The 26,741-nt window shown below is 36.9% G+C and overlaps 1 protein-coding gene across 6 annotated transcripts in view; it reads left to right on the top strand.

Annotated features, from left to right (window-relative positions):
- Positions 1-26,741, top strand: part of LOC106873757 (uncharacterized) — a 294,459-nt gene that overhangs the window by 240,873 nt on the left and 26,845 nt on the right. For 5 of the 6 annotated variants that reach the window (XM_052969084.1, XM_052969083.1, XM_052969081.1 and 2 more), the window contains 9 exons: positions 309-403; positions 5,404-5,520; positions 6,043-6,193; positions 6,633-6,833; positions 7,944-8,060; positions 10,281-10,376; positions 10,662-10,833; positions 19,791-19,901; positions 26,392-26,427. In XM_052969084.1, coding sequence (XP_052825044.1) covers positions 309-403; positions 5,404-5,520; positions 6,043-6,193; positions 6,633-6,833; positions 7,944-8,060; positions 10,281-10,376; positions 10,662-10,833; positions 19,791-19,901; positions 26,392-26,427 — 1,096 coding nt within the window. The remainder of the gene's footprint in view (positions 1-308; positions 404-5,403; positions 5,521-6,042; positions 6,194-6,632; positions 6,834-7,943; positions 8,061-10,280; positions 10,377-10,661; positions 10,834-19,790; positions 19,902-26,391; positions 26,428-26,741) is intronic. The other variant, XM_052969082.1, reaches the window with a different exon arrangement.

Below are 26,741 nucleotides of genomic sequence, written 5' to 3'. Positions count from 1 at the left end.
GCAGCGTTACTCAAGAAACAGGAAGAGTGAGAGAAAGTTGGGGCGAAAGAGTACAACAGGGGTCACCACTACCCCCTGCTGGAGCCTCGTGGAGCTTTAGGTGTTTTCGCTCAATAAACACACACAACGGCCAGTCTGGGAATCGAAACCACGATCCTCGACCGCGAGTCCGCTGCTCTAACTACTGGGCCATTGCGCCTCCACTATGTGATTGATACACATCTTTAATTGTTACCGTTGCATCTCACTAAAATACCTGTTTCAGTGACATCATTGGAATTTAACTCTTTTACTTCTTTGATTTGCAGGGTTACCTTGAATATTTGGATAAATGTGATGATATGTCAAAGAATGAACTCAACTCTTTATTCGGCAACATTGTAGAAATTTACACTTTTAGTCAGTAAGTTCAATATTTTCTTTATTCTCATTTTCAAGTAGTTTCTGTATGCGTGTATATATGATGGACTCTGCCATCAAAGACAACGTGCGAGCGTTCAGCTTCAGCAGGAAGACCTGCACAAATGATTAGTTTATAGCGATCAAAGCTATGAACTGTACTTCATTTCACACTCTCCATTAAATTGACGTCACCTGAGCAAGTGCACACTGTGCCATACGTCAGCTGTCGAAGTGATCACAGAACAATGTGCGATGAAGTGTTTTACCCAAGAACACAACACAACACAGCACCTGGTCTAAGAATTGAAACCACGATCGTGTAGTGCCCTAACCATAGGCCATGTGCCCTTTCCCTCAGGTTGGGTGACTCTGTATTTACTTTGCGGCAGTGCACCTGTTTCTCTCTTCATTCCTGATCTCTCTCTCTCTCCAGCTGGGTGACCTTGTACTTCCTTTACAGCAAGACACCTGTTTCTTTCTCTCTGTCTCACTATAACCTTTCATCATCCGACACAAGGTCACCTTATCCAATGCCCGTCCCCTCTCAGAAGAGTTTTTTTTTGTCTTGCAAGTACGTGGTGACTCTGTCAGGGCAGGTGCCACTTAAAAGCACCCAGTCCACACTGTAAAAAGGTTGGCATTCGGAAGGGCATCCAGCTGTAAAAAGACTTGCCAAAACTCACCTCACCTGTGTTTGTGCCTTGTAAAAAGCACTAAGTCCACTCGGCTGAGTGGTTGGTGTTAGGAAGGGCAACCAGCTGTAAAAATCCTGCCAAAACAGTCACAGAAGTCAGCTGCACTCTTCTGCTTGGCCAGCTCTTGTCAAACCATTCCACCCATGCCGGCATGGAAGGCAGACATTAAATGATGATGATGATATATATATATATATATATATATATGCATGTGTGTGTTTGTAGGCCACTACAAATAATAGACCCAGGATGCATATATATATTTATGTGTAACTGTGTGTGTATACACATAAATGCATGTTTTGTGTGTATGTATATTTATATATATATATATATATATATATATAATACACATGTTTATATATGTGTATCTAATACTTGTGTGTGTGTGTATTAAATAAATGTGTATTATAGAGCTTGTGATCTGTCATTTAAAACGCAACTTATTTAATTTGTCCAATTATAATTTGCCGTTTATTTGTGATCTAATGCTCTTTTTGTTTGTGTATCGATTACCTCTCTCTCTCTCTCTCTCTCTGCTTCTTTTTCATCATTTTAATACTTTACAAAAGCCCAAGGCTGAATTTTTGTTGTTTTTATTTATCTTAATCTATTGTGTTATTATTAGTAATCTCTTTTAAAACAGTAGCAACGGATTAGACGACGCACATGTCTGATTATTCGCCTGCTGCATCTCTGTAAATTCTGTCACTGAATAGTCGAGGTGTTGATCCGGTACTTTGTGAATATTTCTGTTGTTTGTTAATTCCCCGTTGTGTGTGGTTGTTTCTATATGCAGTAAAATGTAACAAAGAATGATTTGGCAACAAGAATGGCATCACCCATCTAACCCATGCAGTATAGAAAAGCAAATGTAAAATAACGATAGATGGTGGTCATAGATGGATCACCTTTTGATCATAGGCTTACTGGGTCTGGGTGGCCTGGTGCTAAAAAATAGCACTGAAGTTAAGAAATCACAACTGATCGCAAATTGGATAACTAGGATTTCAAGCCTATAAGAAGCTTCTTATATTGACATTCAACCTGTTGGAAGTAACAGCCAAATATCTGTCAAATTAGTTTACCACCTTTGAAACAGAAAGGACATGTTTGATAGTGTAGTTTTATATACATCATCATCATCATCATCATCATTTAACATCCGCTTTCCATGCTAGCATGGGTTGGACGATTTGACTGAGGACTGGTGAAACCAGGAGGCTACACCAGGCTCCAATCTGATCCAGCAAGGTTTCTACAGCTGGATGCCCTTCCTAACGCCAACCACTCCGAGAGTGTAGTGGGTGCTTTTACGTGCCACCGGCATGAGGGCCAGTCAGGAGGTACTGGCAACAGCCATGCTCGAAATGGTGTATTTTACGTGCCACCTGCACGGGAGCCAGTCCAGCGGCACTGGCAATGAACTCGCTCGAATTTCTTTTCACGTGCCACTGAAACAAGTGCCAGTAAGGCGGCATTGGTAACGGTCACGCTCAAATGGTGCTATTTACATGCCACCGGCACGGAAGCCAGACAGCTGGTGCTCTGAAGAAAAAAAGAAAGACAGGCAAGTTGGCCATGGGTGGAATACTGAACTGGAATTTAGTTGGGGTTAAACAACAACAACCAGCATTTCTCATATTTCTCCACCAATTCTTGTGTTCTTGCAGGAATCATAACTCCATCTGGACTTCATTTCATAAATCAGTTAACCTTGTTCCTACATGGAAATATTTGTGGAAAAGTACATCTTTGTCTCTTGTTCATTATGTCAAACTGTTGAGAAATAGGGATCCTTTGGGCAGTGTTGTTGTTGGTTAACCCCAGGTCATCCTTGACCAAGCAAACTTATGATCAAAGAGTATGTCCCATAAAACTCTCAGGACAATATTATTCAGTGTAGTCCTCTTTTCCTAAGGCAGTTGGGTGTAATTTCAGAGATTTAGCTGCTGTTTCTAAATGGTCGTTCGCCTTTCTTTGGCTCATGTGGTTATGCAAGAACTTCCTTGTGAGAGGGAATCAAAGCCAATAAATTTAAAGAAACATCAGGGAATCTAGAATTGAATTTCTTTTAGGTTATCAAGATTAAATATATTTATAGAAACTATTTTTGAGGTTCTTGATAAAGAAAAAAAAAGAAAAAGACTATGATATATTATATAATGAAATTGATGGTGGTAATGAAGAAGAAAAACACACAAGAGAATGACAATGAAGGAAAAGGCTGTCATTGTGAGAAAGGAGGAGGAGGAAGAAGAAGAAGAAGAGTTTTAACATTCTCGCTCACTTCTGCTGTTTACAGCAGTGCTTGAAAGGAAGGTGTGTAGCGTGTGATCGTCGCATTGACTATGACAGAGAAAGTTGAGCAGAGAATCTGCATCAAATTTTGCCAAAAGCTTGGTGATACCTGCTCAGAGGCCTACGCAAAGTTTTCGTCCTTCTCGACACAATCGAAGAGATCTTGTGCAACTGAAACTTGAGTGTTTTTTTGGTCAGCTGAAAGCAGTTTTGGCACAAACTTGGCAGACATGTGTCTCATACCCAAATCTTCAGTGATAATGGACTAAACTGAACCATAACTAATCTGCACATCCTCTGATAACTCACGGATGGTGATTCAATGATTTTCCCCTCACAGCTGCATGCACATCTGCAATGTTTTTCTCACTTCTGCTGGTTGCAGGCCTCCCAGAACACTCATCACTATTAACAATTCTTCGGTCAACTTGGAAATGTCTGAACCACTCGTACACATACACGCCTCGTACACATACACAGCTCATACACTCCTCTCCATACACTTTCTGCAACTTTACACAGGCTTCTGAGCAGGTATCACCATGACAACTTTCTCTGTCATAGTCAATGCGATGATCACACACTACACACGTTCCTTCTGAGCATTGCTGTAAACAGCAGCAGTGAGCTAGATCATTAAAACTTAATGCACAGCAGAGTCGAAGGTCAATCTTTGCCAAGTGGCTTCACATTTTAGCTTTAGCTTCATTACTATGGCAACAATGCAGCTACTTATTAATCAGACCTCATATTTCAACACCTGGCACAAACCCACTTTCTTCATACTTCCAACCTTGTTCAGTCAAGTGGTTTTAGTGAGTCTATTGATAACCTTACTGGTGCTAGCATCATGAAAAAAACCAAAATATCACTCTGTATACTTTGAAAAGTGGATGGCACTTGGAACCATATCCAGTTGTAGAAACCATGCCAAAGTAGACATTGGAACTCAACTATGTTCTTTGGCCCATTGGATCCTCTTGAACAGTCAAATCGATGCCAACACGAAAGACAAACATTTCATGATGATGACATTCACCTATGCTCCAACTGATACATATTTCTGTAAGTATGCAGTGCTGGTGCCACATAGAAAGCACTGGAGCCAGTGCCGTGTAAAAATCGCCCAGCACACTCTGTGAATTGGTTGACATTAGGAAGGGCATCCGTCCAAAGAACCCATGCCTAAACAGACAATAGAGCCTGGTGCGGCTCTCTGGCCTTGCTAGCTCCTGTTAGGCCATCTTACCCATACCAGCATGGAAAACGGTCATTAAATGATGATGATGTGGAGGAGGAGGAGGGAGGTGGCAATGATGACGATGACGACAATGATCTATAAGCAGAACAGTGAAATGTATATTTGCTAAATGTCCACCATGTAACTCTTTATTGGTGATATTTAAATTTCAATTCTACAGCTTTTTCTCCAATCAGAAACCAGACTCTTCATTGTGGGAGGAATTTAAAGAATTACAAAATGGGGAACACACACAAACATGCTGAGATAATTACACACACACACACACACAAATACATATACATTTGTATACATAAATAATACACACATAATTATGTAGGAATTTTCTTTGTTTATTATCAATTCTGCAGCTGGGCTGAGAGCTGATTTAAATAAAGGAAATGCATGCACGCACACACATTTATATATATATGTATACATATATTGGTGTGTGTGTGTGTATTCATTGATGTATTTAGCAATTTATCTAATATATAATCTGTTATGTTCATGTGTGGTCTGATGGTCTGTTCTCTCACATCCTTAAACTCTGGAACTAACCTTATACACGAGCCTTAGATAAACAGACATGACAAGATCTGGGTTGAGATTGTGACATACTCAATGAAATATAACCACACATACACACAATTGTTTTATATACTGATGTTGTAATATATGTTTAACAGATTCGGATATGTTATTCTTGCTATCATTATTTCTCATCTCTTTGGATTTAATGCTGATTGTTGCTTTTGTTTTCAGAGAATTTCTAGAAGAGTTGGAACACAGTAATGGAGAACCCCTGAAAGTTGCTGAATGTTTTGTGAAGAACAAAGACAAGTTTGTTATTTATGGTAATTACTGCACCAATTATCCATGGTAAGTACTTTTAGATCTTATACACTGACAACCCCTTCTCTTTCTCTTTGTGTGTATGTTTTGTGTTTAGCCCCAAATCAACCCTAATTAAGCAGACTTTTGGGCAAAGACAGTCCACCTGTGACCATCTTGTCTTTTCCTCAGAAACTATGTACATCTCAGTGGAGGCGCAATGGCCCAGTGGTTAGGGCAGTTAAGGGTACACGTGTCTGTGGAGTGCTCAGCCACTTGCATGTTAATTTCATGAGCAGGCTGTTCCATTGATCGGATCAACTGGAACCCTCGACGTCGTAAGCGACAGAGTGCCAACTGTACATGTATTTCTAGCTTTCATCGATGTCTTTCTTACTTGACTTGTATCTCTCCTTTCTGTCCCCTCTTTTAACCTTTTCTGATTTAAGTTGTACTACACCTGAGAACTTTATACTGTAATCTCATTATATTCTATTATTATATGTGTATGTATTTGATGGACCCAACAAGTTTACACCTGAAATTAATCATTGTCTTACATTTCAACAGTGCTGTAGAAACTCTAACGAATTGCATGTCTCATCAAAATCTGGCCGACATCTTCAAACAGCGTCAGTTGATCCTCAGTCATGTTCTTCCGTTGGGAGCTTATTTACTGAAACCAGTGCAGCGTGTACTCAAATACCATCTTCTTCTTCAGGTAAATTAGAAACATTGAAATATTGAATGCTAACAAGTAAAATGTGATGAATTATGTTGTTACTCTTTAATCCTAAGTCATCTCTGACCAAGCAGACTAGTGTCCAAATAAGTTCGAACTGTAATCATCCCTCCTCCCCACTCCCCATAAAATACCTTTAGAACCACAACCAACCAATATATTCTTCTCATTTCAAGATTACAATCAGCTGTAAATGTGTAACTCTGGAATGGATTAGTATTCCATTAGGAGGGAAAGATGGCCAACCTGCTTATCTAACCAGTGGGGGGGGGGTTCATTTGAAAGCTCCAACAATGCGAGAAAGTGCACTGTGATTAGTGGTATGTAACCACATCCAATACAGCGTTATATGCTTTGCGTTCACAAAAAATGTTATTGTTATTTCTCTATTTCTTTTCTTTTCCTCTTCTATTTTCAGAACATCTTAAAACATTACGATGAAGAAAGAATCGGTTATAATGTTTTGTGCCAGGCGTTGAACCACATGACTAGCATGGCACAACACATTAACGAAATGAAACGCAAGCACGAACATGCAGTACATGTCCAAGAAATTCAAAGTCAATTGTTGGAATATGATGGAGCTGATCTCACCACATTAGGAGACCTTGTTTTAGAGGTTAGTTACTGTCATCATCATCACTAAGCATCCATTTCCCATGTTAGAATGGGTTGGATGGTTTGGTAGGGTCCAATGAGCCCAAGAATTGCATTGTACTCTATTGTCTAATTTGGTATGGTTTCTACGGCTTGATGCCATTTCTAACACCAACCACTTTACAGATGCTTTTTCATTTTCCTGGAATAGCTCCCAGTTAGTAAACGAGTTAGATTTTAATTTCAAAATATTCAATATATCTAAATGAAATACATCACTTATTTGCCTTTTCATTCATCTAAAAGCTTTATAATAATTGTTTTAACCTTACTGTACATCTTTTTTCTTTACACACACACGCTCTCTCTCTTTTGTTTTCTTTTCTCCCTTCTGTTTGATTCTTTCTATTTCTGTATTGTAGCATCTCTTTACTCATTGCCTGCCACCAAGCCTAGATGGTGCAGTTATCCTGTCCCTCTTATATTATCTCTCTTTCACTCTTTCTCTCTCTATATATATATGATGTAAAGCATTACTGGAGAAAACAACCAACCAGCATTTATACCAGCTGTTGTTGTTATTATTATCAAGGTAGTGCACACTAATTCAATTAACAGGAATTGCGGTTTGGTGATAACAAGTCTTCTTAAATCTCAAGAATCTTTCTTAGGACTCTTGAAGAATATAGAATGGCATTTTTTTGCAGGTTAGCAATGTAATTCTCAGTTGGATGTTGTGCCAAGTGCACAAATTACCACAGGAATAATTGTCTATTATAATCATCATCATCATCATCTTCATCATCATCATCACCATCACCATCATCATCATTATTATTATTACCTCCACCTTAGCGAAAGCGGAGGTATTGTTTTCAGTTGTGTTTGCTTGTTTGTCCGTGGACAAGATATCTCAAGAACCACTGGATGGATTCAAATGAAACTTTCAGGGATGTTTGGCCTCGTGACTGGCACGAACTGATTAGATTTGGGGATCAATCCAGTACCAGACAAGAATTCTGGTCAGGTTCATTTATAGTATTCTCATTTGTGAGAGGAGTTCAGTGGAAAGATGCTGAATTTACAAATATAATACTATCTGTTAAAGGTTTTTGTTTCTTGTTTTTCACAGGGATCCTTTCGGCTCTGTGGGACCAAAACGTATCGACATGTGTTTTTGTTTGAGAAAGCTGTACTTATTGCCAAGAAAAAAGAAGAGGGGATGCTGAGTTGTAAGACCTTTATTGAGGTAAGTTTAATTATCTAATCTTCTGACCTTATTTATAATTCTTAATCAATTATGTTTTGCAATTAAGTGATCAATTGTGTGGATTACAGCCTTCCAATAAGCCAATCACTTGTCACCATTAAACAGTGAGAACAAGGGAGTGAGTGTCTCTTAGTGCAGAACAAATATCTCAAGGGAACTTCATCAATAAAGTTTCCGTCTTACATTTTTGTTTTTGTTATGGGTGTTTGTATCCCGTGGTAACATAATTGGTGGAAGATGTATACACGTACATAGACATTCACATGCAAGTGCGTGCACACACTCACACACATGGATACATTGATCAATTTGATGGAAAGATAGACAGATGGTAGGTTTCCATTAACCAAATTCCATTCACAAGGTATTGGTCAGTCTGAAGCTATGAATGAAGATACTTGCTTAAAATGTTACACAATGGAATCTCTTAGAACCAAGGAGTTGTGAAGAGAACCTCTTAAACTCAATCATGCTTGTATCAATAATATCGATATTATCAATATACAAAACACACACTTACATGTTATGCTATCAATTCGAAAAGAAGATTTTTGTCTTCTCTGAGGAGTGATCTGCAAATTATGAGATGGTCTGTCAGGAGACTCCCCCTCCTATGTTTTTTTTCCATGCATCAAAACACAGAACGAATGTGCTTACAATTATATATAGTTCTCTTTAATAGTTAATGGCTTCTTAACATATATGTATACATACATACATACATACATACATACATACATATTATATGCATTTATATTCAGTTGATTTAAGTGTAATATGTTTGGATAAATTAAATGTTCCTATAATATGTATGTATGTACATACATTCATTCCTTCTTTCTTTCCTTTACGTGTTTCAGCCTAAAGGCTGTGGCCATACTGGGGCACTGATGTTCCATATTTGTATGTTGATAATAATTTCTGCTTGGTTAATATATATTATTGCATCAGTATGCACACTAATTTGCATATTTTTGCTTTGTTAATTTTATTTATTGTTACATTTATATAACATTTTTTATAAATGATATAATGCCACTTACATATGTGTTTGTCCATTTTTTAATTTTTTTTTTATACACTTGAGCTCTGCAGTTCTTACAGACAATTCTTCTTTTGTGGAATTATATTTGCCCCGGTTTAGAAGTTGAATTTTAAGAGTCTGGATCTTTCAAGTACTAATAAATCATGGGTCTGCAGTGTAGCAGATTGTGAAGAGGCAGTGGAAGAACTCAGCTGAGCCAATGATACTTCTCATATTGATGCTGAGCAGAAGAATTCCAGAAGATTAATAATCAGAATGACCAAACTGTATCAAGAGAGGAATTGTAATGTATTCATGGGGGTGGTGGTCATGGGTGTATGATCAGCTCAGGAAAGACTCGTTATGACTCAAGCTCCCAATTCCAATGAACAGTAGAATTGGATGGTGACAAAGAATCATGGAAATTCAGAAGCAATGCAACTGGAACTCTAATCGGTTGTTCATCTTATATTAGTGATCTCAACCACTGGACACACATGCAGCATACACATACATATAGCAATAAAAACACAAATGAATAGATTATATGGTATCGCTATAATCATTTCACTAAGAGATTTTATTGCATTGTAACATGATATGTATTGAAGCGCAATATTTATAAGATACTGCAGAACACAACAGAGAAGCTCTCAAATCATCAGGCTACATCATGTTGCATAAGAGCCAATATCAATATGCTACTGGACAGCATTGCCCAATGGCATGCCATTTTATACGTACACACACACACATTAGCATGCCGGGCGAAATGCTTAGCGGTATTTCGTCTGCTGCTACGTTCTGAGTTCAAATTCCGCCAAGGTCGACTTTGCCTTTCATTCTTTCGGGGTCGATAAATTAAATACCAGTTACACACTGGGGTCGATATAATCGACTTAATCCATTTGTCTGTCCTTGTTTGTCCCCTCTGTGTGTAGCCCCTTGTGGGTAGTAAAGAAATAACACACACTCACATATTTTACTTGTTCCAGCCATTGGACTGCGACCATGCTGGGGTACTGTCTCAGAGGGTTTAGTCAAACAAATCAATCCCATTACTTTATTGTTTAGGCCAGGTACTTATTTTATCGGGCTCTTTACCAAACCCCTAAGTTAACTTATTCAGATATCACAAGTACTAATTTTGCTACAATCTTGTCTCTTTTGACTAGTGTGCTAATCTGATGTTGATTGAAAGTATTCCAAAGGAACCTCTTAGTTTTCAAGTTATCCCTTTTGATAATCCCAAGTCAATGCATACTTTACAGGTAAGTCCATTCCTTAAGTCCATTGCTAATCTTAATTCTAAACACCAGTAATTATTATGAAAATAATTTAGCTATTCTTTATTCCTACTAATAAATCCCTTCAAATTCTTAGTTATTTTCAAAATAAGTTGAAATGGTATATTTCAATATAATTCTGGTGACAAAAAGACAAGAATTTAAAAAGAAATTGACAAAAACTGTCCAATTCTTTATGTCAAGTATACATAAATATCTCAGGTAATTTCTAGAAGTTAATTTATTTACCAATTTTAATCTTTTTTAAAGGCAAGGAACATTGACCAGAAAGTAAAATGGTGCAAGGAGATTAAACACTTAATCTTGGAGAGTTACAAAGGCAAGATTCCAGAGAAAGTTCGTCATCTTGTGATGGAATTAGGTCGAAGCAAAGATGAACAATGTGAGAAGCTTGAATGTTTGAACACTTTCCAGCTCTTTGGTAAATTACCGCTCTTTTCTTCCTCTTGGACCTGCTGTTTCTTGCTGCACCATCCACAGTTCAGTTTGTGCAAGGCACCATGTCTTCTGGCTTCTTTTGTAAGCCATGTGTTTTCTCCCTGCAAAACCCTGGAAATGTGAACACCTCTTAACCACCTTGAAGAACACTTACAGTCTTACAAAGCATGGACACTTGTTACCCCACACCCCCATCATACATATTTTCTGTCACACTCTGTGAATCTCCTTACTCAATTCGTAACCTTTCCATGCATGACCACTTCTCACCCTCATCCATCATGTATTTCTGTCAGCTCATTTTGCAAATTTCACTCATTATTTTCTGCTTTCTCTTCTCTCTAATAACTGTATTTTCCCTTTTCCCTTAAAATATTATATTTCCAAAGTCTCTACCAACATCATTTCTTCATATCATATCCAACACATCTTATTAAAATTCTGATAAACATCTCTCTGCTTTTTATGTACATTTTCCAAATTGTTGACATTAATTATTCTATATTTTTACATTTTCATTAAACATTTTTATGTCTATAATACTGAGAAACATCTTGCTAATTAGTTAGTCATGCAGCAGAATCATTAAAGTATTTAGAGTCCTTTAGGATCTGATATCAAATTCTGTCAAGACCAAATTTTCCTTTTACTTTCATTCTTCATGAGTTGATAAAACGATCCAGTCAAGTACTTTGAAAGTTTAAACAATTACACCTTCCCTAAAATTTGTGGCCTTGTGTTTATGTTAACCATTTGTGGTTCCTGGGTCAGACATCAATGATGGCTTATGTTTAACTTTCATATTTATTTGTATCTTTGGCAAAATTAGAAATTAATTTTTTGTTCTGTCTTAAAAGAAAATACACCGATAATGATCAAAGTGAAATAGTTGCAGACATTATTATAAATCGGTATAAGATATATAAATGATAGCTAAATCTTAAAGCTGCATAGCTTCTAGCATGGAATTTACTGATCAAACTCTTTGAGTCAGCCCATAGGTACAGAATAGAATGTTTTGCCTTTTCAACCCTAATTTTTGTTCATCATCATCATTTAACGTCCGCTTTCCATGCTAGCATGGGTTGGACGATTTGACTGGGGACTGGTGAATCAGATGGCTACACCAGACTCCAATCTGATTTGGCAGAGTTTCTACAGCTGGATGCCCTTCCTAATGCCAACCACTCCAAGAGTGTAGTGGGTGCTTTTTACGTGCCACCGGCACGAGGGCCAGTCCAGCGGTACTGACAACCTGAGGAAGAAAATAGACTTATGTCTATAGTTCCTGCCAACTAATAAGGGTCAGTGTAGCTAAAGTTCAGCTTCAGCTTCTGCTGGACAGTGTTTGTGGCAGGGAGAAGGATTAGGGAAGAAGGATTAGGGACCATAGTTCATGAATATGGGGAACAATGGGAATATGGTAAAAGAAGAAATGTGTGCATCAGGTGGATTATATGTAAGGTGGTGATGGTCATGGTAGGATCATGATGGTTATGGTTGGTGAATCTCAGAGCAGTAGAGAATAGTACACTGACCATATTCAAGAATCATAAAGAACCAGCTTTGTTATTCCAAATTCCTTATAGGAGAATTGGTATGTAAATCTGTTGTCTATTATAATCCTATTTAACACTGATATGGGTGTGAGCAACATTTTAGTTATTTTCTAGTTCTTCTTTCAGTAGAAATAACTTCAAACCTGGTTGACTTTGCTATCAACATTGGCAGCCTTTTGTGCCGACTGTAGCAATTCAGTTAGTATTTCTGTATTAAATGCAATTGAATTGATGCACTGATGCTAAATATATATGTCTAATAATATTATAAATCTACTAACTCTGTACATATTTGATGTCTTTTCCTGTTATTTTAGCAATGCTAGTTTTTATTAGTAATTATCTGACTAACAATAAAACCAGTTGCTTCTCATCTAAACAAAAATATTATAAATAATTGTATTACAATTAAATATTATAAATAATTGCAAACTAAATTCAATGAATGACCTCCATGTCAACGTCTCCTTCATTGGACACTAAACTCGGCTTGCGAAGACCTGTTGAGGCAAGCGAAAACGAAATTGTGATGGTACCTGTACCAGTGGAGCGCTAAGAGTACCATTCGAGCATGATCGTTACCAGCGTCGCCTTCTTAGCACTTGTGCCAGTGGCACATGAAAAGTCATTTGAGCGAGATCGTTGCCAGTACCGCTGGACTGTGCAGGTGGCATGTAAAAGCACCCACTACACTCTCGGAGTGGTTGGCGTTAGGAAGGGCATCCAGCTGTAGAAACTCTGCCAAATCAGATTGGAGCCTGGTGTAGCCATCTGGTTCACCAGTCCTCAGTCAAATCGTCCAACCCATGCTAGCATGAAAAGCAGACGTTAAATGATGATGATGATGGTGATGATGATGATGATGATGATATTATAAATAATTGTATTACACATGTGAGGTTCTAGGAGGTGGGACAGGGGCTAAGGTATGGAAGTATACTACCACAAAGAAAATACAAACTGAAGCAGATGTCTTGTCTTGTCACAAGCCATTGGTCTGTTATTTACTCCAACCAAACATTCTACATGTCTTAATATTATTTAAGGAAGAATAAAACTAGGGTAACGCTATTTCACTATATATGAGCTCAGATACACCTTGAAGTGGGGTCACTTCAGCCTGAGCTTACGCCCTGCCAACAACAAATCAAAGAACCCCCTTAAAGAATATATCTTGCTAGTTACTTTAAGCTACTTATATATTCTAGTATATACTTAAATAAACTCTGATATAATTGGCTGCTTCTTTCACTAGTGTCCTACTAACAACTGCTTTAGTAGACCGATTGTACTGGTACCATATTCTTGAATGCAGTTTAATGCCATCAATCACATGTGCCTGGAATAAAATGCTCTTTTGAAGTTTCCATGTATGAGCTTACAAGTTTTCTAACCATGTAATCCCCTGGGTGCATGTTTTCTTAGAATTGCCGTGATGTTTTATTTTACATGATCTGTGTATTGTGTTATTTTGCTTTGCCCTCCACCATCATCAAAATATCAAAATTCATTGCTTTATGCATGTTTTATTTAGAATTGCATGCTCAAGTTCTTATGAAACACCATTTCTTTTTCTTGTCTGCAATCACTATTTAAAATATCAAGTAGCCATAAAATGGCTCAATAGAAGCGACTAAGTTAGATAGAAATGGTTTCTCTGTAAAATCTTGGGCATAAAAAAATATTTTTCTTAATTGGGTTTAGAATATTGAAATTTTGATCTTTGTACCACTCTTGGAGAGGAAATATGTAAAAGTGAAGTTTATAAGTTATGTCAACATCCTTCCTTGTTAACCCTGTATCATTTAAACTGACCATATCCAGCCAGAATACTCCGCCAGTTTTACATTCAAACTGACCAGATCTGTCTTCTCACACCTACCCTACAATGTCATTCTAAGAAAACCAATCACATCATTGAAATCTTAAAGCTACAAGATAATGCAAAATTCATTCAAAACAATGTGAATAAATAAGGATTACATTGGATAGAGAAATGTTAAAGGGTCACACAACTGGTGGGTCAGAATTGTCTTAATCTAGCAGTATCACTTATTTCATATTTGAGCAACAAAGTTCCAAGATTTCGGGGTAGAAAATGGAACCTTAATTTCTTCAGATCCATATCATCAGGCCCAGTTTCTTTGCACCAGTCCATCTTGGTCAAGTTTTGTAAACAACAATCATAATAGCATTTCATCAGAAACCTGTTTTAATTAGCTACAACTGCTTTGGATAGTTAATTAGTTCAGCAGTCTGTTTGGGTGCGGCATGAACCCCATAAATTCCTCATTATCTTTCCATGATAGACTTATGACATTAGATTATTTTTCTATCATTTGGTTTAAGGTGTTGAAATTATTTTGCAATCAAATGATGTGTCCATCTTTTTTGACATCAGAACTACAGAGTGCTTAAGAAAGAAATTACGGCTGGTTATTGGCACACATCCACCCACCAACCTACACACACACACACACACACGCACACACATACATACACATGTATACCAGCTATGATTCTATCTACTTCGTTGTCAGTCCCTGTAGCTAAATAGGTTCAGATATGCCTGGGGAGAACATGCCAAGTCATACCAAGTTTTATGCAATTGGTACTGCATTTACATAGTAGTAGTAGAAGCAGTGGTATTAGTAATTCTAAAATTAACATGAATGCTATTGTTGGTTAAATTCATCTTGCATTGAAAGTCAACAAAGTTTGCTTTAGAAGCATTGGAGATGTATTGAAAGATACCTATAAAGAAATAATTTTATTCTCAAACACAGGATAATGCTAATAATATAGCATGAACAGAATAAACTATCCATATTTTGCAGAAAAATCTGTTGGCAGTCAGCCATGAGACTCGAACTCACATCCATGTGATTACACGTCAAGTGCTGTACCATTAAGCTAAACTGCCCAAAACAAATTTATGTATGATAGTGTCTTATAAAGCTAGATTTATATATCCTAAATTTTGCAGAAGAATTTGCTGTTTTGGCAGTTTTAGCTTAATGGTAAAGCACTTGACGCGTAATCATAGGGATGTGAGTTCAAGTCTCATGGCTGGCTGCCGAAAATTTTTCTGCAAAATATGAATAGTTTATTCTGTTCATGCTATATTATTAGCATTATCCTGTGTTTGAGAATAAAATAATTTCCTTAGCTGTATCTATGAATGTTATTATTATCAGAAAAATAGATAAATATATTAATGCTTGCTATAACAGTTTTCTAATTTATTTCCACATGAAAATTTGCCTTGAATTCTGTTGTTTCTGCTCAACCTGATGAAAAGCAAAATAGTTCTTATAATGTTGATATTCTGTGAGAGAGAAAATTAGATGAGTAAATTGTTTGAAACTATAGATCACTGTAATTTAGATAGTTATCGCCTTCGTGTGTGTGTCTGACTTAGAATCTGGCAAATATGGTAGCGCAAACAACTACAATAGACTTCCCAATGAAATAAGGACCATCACTGATGAAAGTAGTTTTTGTTTTTTGTTTGTAATTTTCTTTTTTTTTTGTCATCACATGACATATATGGAGACATTCTGACCTTGTAGACCAATGCTATAATCAGTTATTCCAACCATGTATATCCCCACCCTCCATTTAGGGCTACAATACCTAATGTGACCTTAGTTTGATTTGAAGACAATGTGGCTGCTATTTCTTTAGCAATCACAATGTTTCAGGTTCAAACCCTGTTCAATCTACTGTGCCCTTGTAAGTAAAATTAGGTCAACACAACTGTGCAGACGGCTGCATTGTTCCTTGGCAGTCTGCTTAAGTCCCTCATTCTATTTAAAGCCACCACTAGGCATTGAACTGTCTTTATCGTGCTCCATTCCAATGCAAGCATTCAAACTGTGTCTCTGGTTGAGGATAAACCTTCAATTACGGGTTCTTCTTCTCTCTCACGATCATCCTATAAGACCAGTGTGGAGGCGCAGTGGCCCAGTGGTTAGGGCAGTGGACTTGCAGTCACAGGATTGCGGTCTCGATTCCCAGACTGGGCAATGTGTGTGTTTATTGAGCGAAAACACCTAAAGCTCTACGAGGCTCCGGCAGGGAGTGGTGGCGAACCCTGCTGTACTCTTCCACCACAACTTTCTCTCACGCTTTCTTCCTGTTTCTGTTGCGCCTGTAATTCATAGGGCCAGCCTTGTCACACTCCGTGTTACGCTGAATCTCCTTGAGAATTACGTTAAGGGTACACGTGTCTGTAGAGTGCTCAGCCACTAGCACGTTAATTTCACGAGCAGGCTGTTCCGTTGATCGGATCAACTGGAACCCTCATCGTCATAACCAGTGGAGTGCCACAATAAGACCAGTGGATGTTGACCTTCTCCTGATAACTCAGCCATTAACAAAATAAACTGTAAACTCTAACTGAAGCATTAAAGAACCTTTATTTTAAAATTAATTCTTTAAATTGTGTGGGCTAAGTCTATCTTGTCTGCTGTGTCTATGCTCACTACCAGCAACCCTTGAATACACATTCAGGAAGACACTAACTAGACAATGGAGAAAACCTAACATGTCCACATTTCCTATTCTTGGTCACTGCATATTAAAGAGGTGAAGGACAGAGAGTCTAATGTTTCAGACTTTATTCTTCATTTGAGAGTGAGGAAAAGAGGTAAAAAACATCATTTGTGCTGGCGGCAAGTAAGAATAATTTTTACTGCTTCCAGCCCAAGTCACAACAGCAGTTTTTTCCTCCTTTCCACATTCTTAGACAAAGAGCGAAATCATTATCAGGTTCTACAGTCTTCATGGTAAATTCTTTGATTAATTGTTGCTGATATAGATCGTCATTACTTAGCAAATTTTAGTCCATCAGATAATCTATATTATAGGATAATCTATAGCATATTAGAGTGTAAAGCATAATCCTCTTGCTGTTATATCTGGAGTGCTTAAAGTGAAGACTGTGTCCAATGATTTGACTGCTGGTTTGATTACAAGACTTAAGTCTTCTTTACTAAAACTAACCATGGACTATACCACCACCACCACTACCACCACCACCACTGCATCAACAACAACAATAGCAGTACTTTACAATGTACACATCTTAGTCAACTTTTTGTGTTTGAAGAATACCACAGACAAATCCAACTAAACCGTCCCCAAAAGCCATCCTAAATTCTTGATCTCTTGTTATCCTTTCACATGGATTTCAAACCATACTGACTGATCTTTCTTCGCTGATCTGATGCCAGAATTCATTGTAATATTCTTACTTCTATTATTCTGCTTTTAAGTTTCATTTTAGCATTTACTTTGATGCTGCTTTTTTCAAATGTCTCCACATCTCCAAATATCTTTTATTTCTGATAGAAGCTATTCTATTCTATTCTTTATCAATGATCTTTTGTTATTTTGACCCTTATTTTGAAATGAATTTTATAATCCTTTAAAACTTCAAAGCTAAAATTTCTCTTCTATATATCTGTATTGATTCTTTCATATTATTAACAAAACTCTTTAGAGACATATTAACGAATCGGAGTGACTTTATCTTATGGTTTCCCATAACAGCAAGCCTAATGAAATTCAATAAACAGAACCTAACAGAAATAATTCATCCACAGACAACAGTATTGTATGTAATACAGGCTGGGATGACATATAATTCGGTCTATAATTATTGAAGATTAAACTAATTTATCAGAAGATATTGTTTTAGAATAACACTAAACGCCAGAAGGTAGAAATCTCTTTAAATGATCTTCACACCTGCAAACTCGTTTACTCCCATCCTTCTCTTCTCTTGTTAACAAACACACATTTATATACACGGAAAGCTGGCGGAAACGTTAGCACACTGGGCAAAATGCCTAGCGGTATTTCATCTGCCGCTACGTCCTGAGTTCAAATTCCGCCGAGGTCGAATTTGCTTTTCATTCTTTCGGGGTCGATTAAATAAGTACCAGTTACGCACTGGGATCGATGTAATCGACTTAATCTGTTTGTCTCTCCTTGTTTGTCCCCTCTGTGTGTAGCCCCTTGTAGGTAGTAAAGAAATAACACATTTATATACGCACATACAAACATGCATACACACAGGCATAAGACTAATTCTCAGACAGACTCAAGGCAGACTTTGAAGAGAGAGGCAAGTCATTGAAGAGGTCGCGAATAATGATGAATAGACTTTAACAAGCAGATGATTGAGTGTTTAACCAACACATTAAACAAATGATTGATTGGTATGTTGGTTAAATATTTGACTAATTGACTAATAATAATAAAAAAACATGATATTGAACCAGTACCTGTGTTGTTATTATTGGTGTAACGACCTTCCCAAGACAAGATTTATTTCAACACGCAAATTTACATGAAGAATCTTGCAAACCAAATACAAAAATGAAGCAGGTCAACTCAACCATTCCATAAATAGCAACCAATAAAAATAGTAAGAGGCGGAATATTTTTCTGTCAATAATCTATAATGACAGGAGGTTGATACATATTACTGACTAAAAGTAATCGTGGCTCAATATGGCCATAGTTCAATGACTGAACCCAAATCCTTTATTTTTGGATCTTTTGAGCTTACATGACCTACATATTTGCATCATCATCATCATCATTATTTTAATGTCCACTTTACCTTGATGGAATTTGCTGAGGCCAATTTTCCATGTCGGATGCCCTTCCTGTTACCAACCATCACCTGTTTCCAAGCAAGGCAATATTTCCTCTTGGTCGGACATATTTCCATGGAAAAAAATGGCACGGCTAGTAAGACAATGTTGTTTACAACTGTCATATGATGTCAAGACAAGGAGAAGCAAACACACACACTTATATTTTCTTTTACTTATTTCAGTCATTTTGACTGTGGCCATGCTGGAGCACTGCCTTTTAGTCAAAGAAATTGTCCCCTGGACTTGTTCTTTGTAAGCTTGATACTTCTTCCTATCAATCTCTTTTGCTGGACTGCTAAGTTACAGGGATGTAAACACACCAACACTGGTTGTCGAGTGATGGTGGGGGAACAAATACAGACACAAATACACAAAAATATGCCCATATATACACGACAGGCTTCCTTCAGTTTCTGTCTACCAAATCCACTCACAAGGATTTGGTCAGCCTGAAGCTATAGTAGAAGACACTTGCCCAAGGTGCTACACAGTGGGACTGAACCCTGAACCATGTGGTTGGTAAGCAAGCTCCTTACCACACAACCACAGTACAATCTTAACAGTGGTTTTGAATTTAAGGTTAACTCTTTTGTCACACCAACTATTTTTCTGCTTCATTTAGTTTACCATTATTAATTCTATCTCTGTTGGAATCATTGAAAAGAATATTTGAAAATATAGCTTTTTTTTTCTGTTTAACCATTTTATAGATGTTGCCAACAATGAGAATGTTGATCCTGGTAAACGTCATGCTATCAGTGGGCCAGACTACCTTGAGAAACGTGGCCGGGTAAGGCGGAAATCCAGCAATCTGATTCCAGGTAAAGTGAACAGTCTCTAGTCATGTTGGGTCTTGGAAATTATTTTTATTTTAAACATGTGGTTGGTTTACTGGAGGGAGAGAGAGAGAGAGAGAGAGTGTGTGTGTATACACTACCAAAGGGAGAGAATCACTTTTATGTTCCTTTCTTTCCCCTTATGTTGGGAATCTTTGTATAAAATAATTATTTGTGCCATAGAACAGCCAAATCTCCTTCAATCATAGCCTACCATCTTTAAAAAAAAGCACACTTTGGACAATGTAGTCCATAATATTCAAAAGACGGAATGGTCACAATAAAATGTGAGGCATAGGTTTGCTCCATCATGGCTTTACCTGGGGCGAAGCAACATTTTTTTTTGTTCTGTCCCCCTCCCTCAAGAGCAGAATTTAAAAAGGTCAGCATTGGTTGAATATACCTATGATCAAAAGCTCTCCAGACGTAAGCATTTTGACTATACAGGGTGTGAAAGGTATTTGAGGACATGCCTTTTTTTATGTCATTGCTGCATTTTTAGCTTACTCTGTATAATCATAGTTTCAGAAAATAATAATGGCAGACCCTCAGCTTACTCAAGAAATAATGAGGCATGCTGTTATTGCGGTTATAAAGGCTGAGCATAGCGATTTAGAAATATCTCGAGTTTTAAAAGTTGCCAGATCTTTCATCTACAAAGTTTGTAAGGAGCTGGAGACTGAAGATGGAAACGTATCACCAGTATCAAAGGATAAAAAGCATTCTAAACACTCTGAAATCATCAGAACACCTGAATTTATCCAGCAAGTTCAACAAACAATTGAGTATAATCCCAGAAAGTCCATGAGGTCAATTGCAAAAGATCTCCATGTATCAGCAGGAACAGTCAGAAGGAAATGTTGTCCACGAAGACATCAGATACAAGTCTTATATGATGAGGAAAGGTCAATTTGTTAGAAAAAGCAAAAGAAAATCACTACATTAGATCTAAAAGGCTCTTAAACAAACTGCAAGATCCAGCAGAAGATATGAATAGGTTTTTCTCAAATGAAAAAAACTTGGACTAAGATCAAAAAGTTAACAGAAGAAATGACAGATGGTTATGTGCAGACCCTTCTGAAGTTCCAAGTGTTATGCATACAAAATTTCCTGCAACTGTCATGGTTTTAGGGGTTGTCAGCAAAGAAGGACATGTGATGCCCCCTTACTTCTTTCCACAAGACCTTAGAGTTAACTCTGCCACATACACAGAGGTCCTGGAAATAATTGTTAAGCCCTGGATAGACAGTGTATGCAATGGAAGGCCATATGTGCTTCAGTAAGACTCTGCACTATCACACATGGCTGTAGTAACAGAGGAATGAATGGCTGAAAATTGTCATGGTCACATAACCCCAACATTTGTCCTCCTAATTCCCCAGATCTCAATCCATTGGACTATTACATGTGGAGTATTGTTGAGAGAGAGAGAGAGAGAGAGGTCAATGAACACACTCAGAACACCAAAGATTCTTTGAAAGCTGCTTTAGTCAGAGTAATGTCCAAAATGAACCAGGACCATTGATTCGAGCATGTAGATGATTTAGATCTACAGGCAGTTGTTGAAGCTGAAGGTGGCTTTACTGATGAACATTATAGAAAAGGTTTATTTTTATTCTCCTCTCTGTACGTTGTGAAGTGTGGCTGGAGAAATCAACCAACCGTTTGGCAGAATCATTAGCATGCCAGACAAAATACTTGGTAGTAATTCGTTCCGTCTTTACGTTAATAAGAACCAAATGAGCTCTGGGGTCGATGTAATCAACTTTTTCCCTCCCGAAATTGCTGGCTCTGTGCCAAAATTTTAAACCATTACTATTATAGTAACACACACACCTAAGGTAGTGAACAACAACTACTACTACTACTACTACTTCTACTACTTCTACTACTTCAATAACTGAATCACACGTTAAATATTCTTATTTTGTTTCTTTGGAACATTTAATGGCGTTTGTGTTAGTATCTTTCGTTATTTCGTTGTTATATGAAGGTCAGACAGAGTTTTTTTTTTATGATACAAATATCAAAAGAACTATTTCTATGAAACCTGTTAATTTCGTTGTTAATTTATTGACTATAAAAAGGTTTATGCCACTAGAATCCAGAGTTACAAGGCAAAAAGTCTCAAGAAAACCCCAATAAACTGATTTATACCTTGTTTTATATATTATACCTTGCCTTTTAAAGTTTACTTTAAGATATTGAATAAAACGTGATTCTCTTCCCAAATACCACAGTATATAAAAATTAAGTTGGGTTAATATAATACCTCTGTATAAACAAGATGGATTGTCAATGTGTTTTGTCAGTAAATAAGTGACTTTAAATTTATTATTTATTTAATTATTCTATTATTTGTGGTATTTAAAATAAAATGTGACCTTTTTTCTCCTCGTCAAAATAATGAACTTTTTTTTTGTCTGTTATGTATTTTCGCCGTTCCTATTGTCACTCATTCATTTAATCATTTATGACCAAACAAGAGAGTCTTTAGGCAGCAGCAACAACAGCTAGAAATAGTAGCGAAATCGTTTGAAAAAGAAACAACTTGGGGATGATCACGGCTGGAATTCTTTTAATTTTAAGTTTTGTCTAAGTTCAGGGCTAGACAACCAAAACAACAACAATCCTAAGAAACTTCAGGCGACGCAGATTTTCGATTTTTTACGATGTTTTTCCCTTTTTGTTTTGTTTTCCATTGATTCTTTATTTCTCTGCCCTGCAAGAAATTTGGTCTGAATTCTCACCAATGGCCGTGAAAACAGTTTTAACCCTTTCGTCATTATATTTCTCTTGAAATACAACTGCCTGCTACTTAAATTCATTTTGAAAATAAGCAAACATTCCGAAAGATTTATTAAAATAAACTATTTCATTAATAAGTTGGTGTTTGGAAAATAATTTACAAAGAAAGAAGATGCTTACAGAAACTTTTGGTAGGAAATTTTAATTTTAATATAAGCACTTAAAGAGCAGAAGTTTCATTTAAGTGGTGTTGGTATGAAAGGGGAGTTATTATTAAATAAAATCGTTAGCGCCCTGGACAAAATGCTTAGCGACTTTTCAAGTCGAATGTGCTTTTCATCCTTTTAAGGGTGTCTATAATGAAGTATTGGAATCTTGGGCATCATTTAGTTTCGTTATCTCGATCGCAGTAAGAGCAGTCAAAAGATCCATTCTTCTGTCTGATGATGTGTGATTTAAAGGCAAACATTTAAGTATAAAATGCTTTATATTATTAGAAACCTCTCGAAAGCCGGGAAAAGAGAGCAAAGAAAATAGTCCTTTTGCTATTTAAACTTATTTCATGTGGTCGTTCGATTTTTCAACCGTAAAATATTGCCATAACTCAAAAACGAACACCAATAAAATAAACTTTTGCTTCAAATTAAACAGGGCACATCGATTAGACTTTTCTACAATTGTCCAAGATTAATGCTGGTGAAAATCGGCAAAATAACTGCGATTTATTTCCAGATATTTGTATTTTTAATCGAGGCAAATATAAAATGAAAGTAACAAGCCAAACCAGGGAGTCCCGCTCAACTAGAAATAGCAGCCAAATCTCCCTAAATCAAAAATCTCACTTTCTTAAAATATAAACGATATATTAGCTAACGTAATCTGGGTATATTATTTGTGAAGGAAAAACTGGATTGCCATGGTTGGAATTACCTGTGATCATAACTCTACTTAGTCAGGGACCATTTGAATATTAACACTAACAAAGAGCTTCTTTTATACAGCTGCTTGAACTGCTAGACATAGCAACCAAACCTCAAATAACTTTAAACATCACCTTACAAAAAGAAATGACACAACATTTATCCTAAGATGGTTATCCCAAGCTTTACGCTGACCCGGAAACGAAGACAAAAATGCGCGCAAAGCAACGGGGAAATGACTTTCGGAAAATTTACAAGATCCGAGTTTTTCCTTCATAACTTTTAGGAAAATGTTTTTTTTTTTAATGAAGTTTTAATTAAATACCTTTCAAACGACATAAGTTACGATTATAAAGAAATTTGTGGGGGAAATCTTTTCCGAGGGGGTGGGGGGAGAGGAGTTTCGGAAAATTCACAAGGTCCGATTTTTTCCCCCCCATAACTTTGAGGAAAATGAATATCTTTTGATGAAATTTTATATAAATACCTTTCAAACGATAAACATTACAATTATAAAGAAATTTGTGATGAAAATCTTTTCCGAGGGGGGGGGGCGTTCGAAGAGAAAGAAATTCATAAATTATATTTGAAAAAAGTTTGAAAAAAACTTAATTTATTTTTTTTATTTTTAGTAATAGTAAAAAGTTTTTAAAAAGATCCCGTGTACCATGGTGAGAGAAACAAATTCATAAATAAGGTGTTGAATATGGTTTCACTATAGAATAAAGTTAAGGGCAATTTAGCTGTTGTTTTTAGCACATCTCACGACCGTCTGATACCTTCCTTATTTGTTTAATGTTTTCTGTTAATTACTACAACTTCTCTCAGTCACCAATAAGCAAATTAACAAACCTAATGGGTGTAGGAAGACCTGTATTGAATGCTTTAAGGTATAAGCCTGGTTGGGGGTAAGAAGAATGTTTTACAGTATAAAAAATGCGCCAACGTACCTTTAACGACTTCAAGAACCGGTATACATTCTTCCGTGTCATCAGGAACATGGCTATAGTCTTGCAGCCTCCAAAAGAAACTTATGAAGTGGCTGGGTTGGCGGAAAGATGACCCGTATGAAAAGTAACCGTGAGACATATTGTTTGAAGTAGCTAGGTCTCATTCCGGGTCGAAGAATATACTTTTTCAGGCTTCCCCATAAATGCTCAGTATTTTGAATGTAAATAGAAAGGAATTTATATAAAATTTCACAAAAAGATATCCATTTTCCTCAAAGTTATGAGGGGAAAAAAAAACGAATCTTGCCAATTTTCCGAAAGTCCTCTCCTCCCACCCCATCGGAAAAGATTTTCCCCACAAATTTTTTTTATAACCGTAATGTATGTCGTTTGAAAGGTATATATTTAAAATTTCATTCAAGAAAAACTAATTTTCTTAAAAGTTATGAAAGAAAAACTCAAACCTTATGAATTTTCCGAAAGTCCCCACCTCCACCCGATACTTCGCGCGCAATTTTGTTTTCATTTTCGTTTCATTACACATTTTTTTACACCCGTTGCTGTAATAATTTTCTTTTTGTTTTCGTTTCCGGATAATATTGTAAACATTAACTGAAATTTTTTCCAAACAAAAACTTGTTTGATTTCTTTCTTGTTTTGCACATATTTCAACACCAACTTTCCGTCCACGTTCAAGCCTAAACATCCTAACCAAGGATACGTGTCTTAAAATGTTTTCGAGTTTATCAGACTGTTGAGTATTTTTCTGCTTTAGACTGTAAGGTCCCCGATTCCTTTTTTATATCTTTTATCTGTTACTTGTTTCAGTCTTTAGACTGTAGCCTTACTGGAGCACCGCCTTGAAGAATTTAAGTTAATGAATGGATCCCAATATTTTTTTTTAAAGCCTGGTACTTATTCTATCGGTCTCTTAAGCTCAATCGCTAAGTTACAGAGACATAAACACGCCAACATTGGTCGTCAAGCGGTGGTGGTGATGGGAAACACACACACACGCACACTACATCTTGGGCAAGTGACTTCTGTAGCTCTGAGCTGACCAAAGCCTTGTGAGTGGATTTAGTAAACGGAAACTGAAAGAATCTTGTTGCATGCTTGTGTGTATGTATGTGTGTGTGTGTGTGTATGTGTCGTCTTGTCTTCACATTATTTGATGGTTGTAAATGAGTATCACTGTCATATAAGCAGTGTAATTTCTTTCCAGTATCCTGTCTAATCATGTCTGGCCATGGGGAAATATTAGCTTGCTTGGAGACAGATGAGGGTTGGTGACAGAAAGAGCACCCAACTGTAGAAAATCTGCTTTAATGAATATATCTGACCCATGCCAACATGAAGTGGATGTTCAAACTAAGAGGATGAAATGGTGTTTATATGAACTAGAAAGCATTGATGTTTAACCCTGGGTCAACCATGATTCAGTAGACCTATAATCCAATTTTAGGGATGTCTGGACTACATTAGTTAATATGGCTTTCCTTTCTTTTTTGCTTAGATGGTGGAGTGTGTTATAAAAAATGTTAGCCTGTTATTTTTGGCTGGTCAAGCTATTTGCATAGAGACTCTGAGAAGTTCCTAGTTGCTGTTGTTCTTTATCCCCAGGTCACCCCTGAATGAACTCACCTGGCTTTTTTAAGGTCATCTAGGATTGGTGGTTACATTACTCAACATGTCTTTCCTTGTTTAAGCCAGTGAAAAGTATTTGGAGTAGATTCTTTGGCTGCTACTACTAGAAGGTCAAATGACCATGTAAGAGGTCTGAGAAAATGTTATAGGTGGGGAATAAGTTTTGTTTAGTTTAATAAACAATGAACACTTTACCATTCTCTTTTGCAGATTTTACCTTACTTAAACCTCAGCGCCTTCGAAAAGGTAAGTTATTAAAAAACTCTTTTAACTCTTTTACTTGTTTCAGTCATTTGACTGCGGCCATGCTGGAGCACCGCCTTTAGTCAAGCATATTGACCCCGGGACTTATTCTTTGTAAGCCTAGTATTTATTCTATCGGTCTCTTTTGCCAAACCGCTAAGTTAAGGGGGGCATAAACACACCAGCATCGGTGGTCAAGCAATGCTAGGGGGACAAGCACAGACACACAAACACACACACACACACACACACACACACACACACAAACATATACATACATATATATATATATATATCATCATCATCATCGTTTAACG

Source organism: Octopus bimaculoides, chromosome 6 (assembly GCF_001194135.2).
Source record: "Octopus bimaculoides isolate UCB-OBI-ISO-001 chromosome 6, ASM119413v2, whole genome shotgun sequence".
Lineage (NCBI taxonomy): Eukaryota > Metazoa > Mollusca > Cephalopoda > Octopoda > Octopodidae > Octopus > Octopus bimaculoides.
This window is presented reverse-complemented; position numbering and strand designations above follow the sequence as displayed.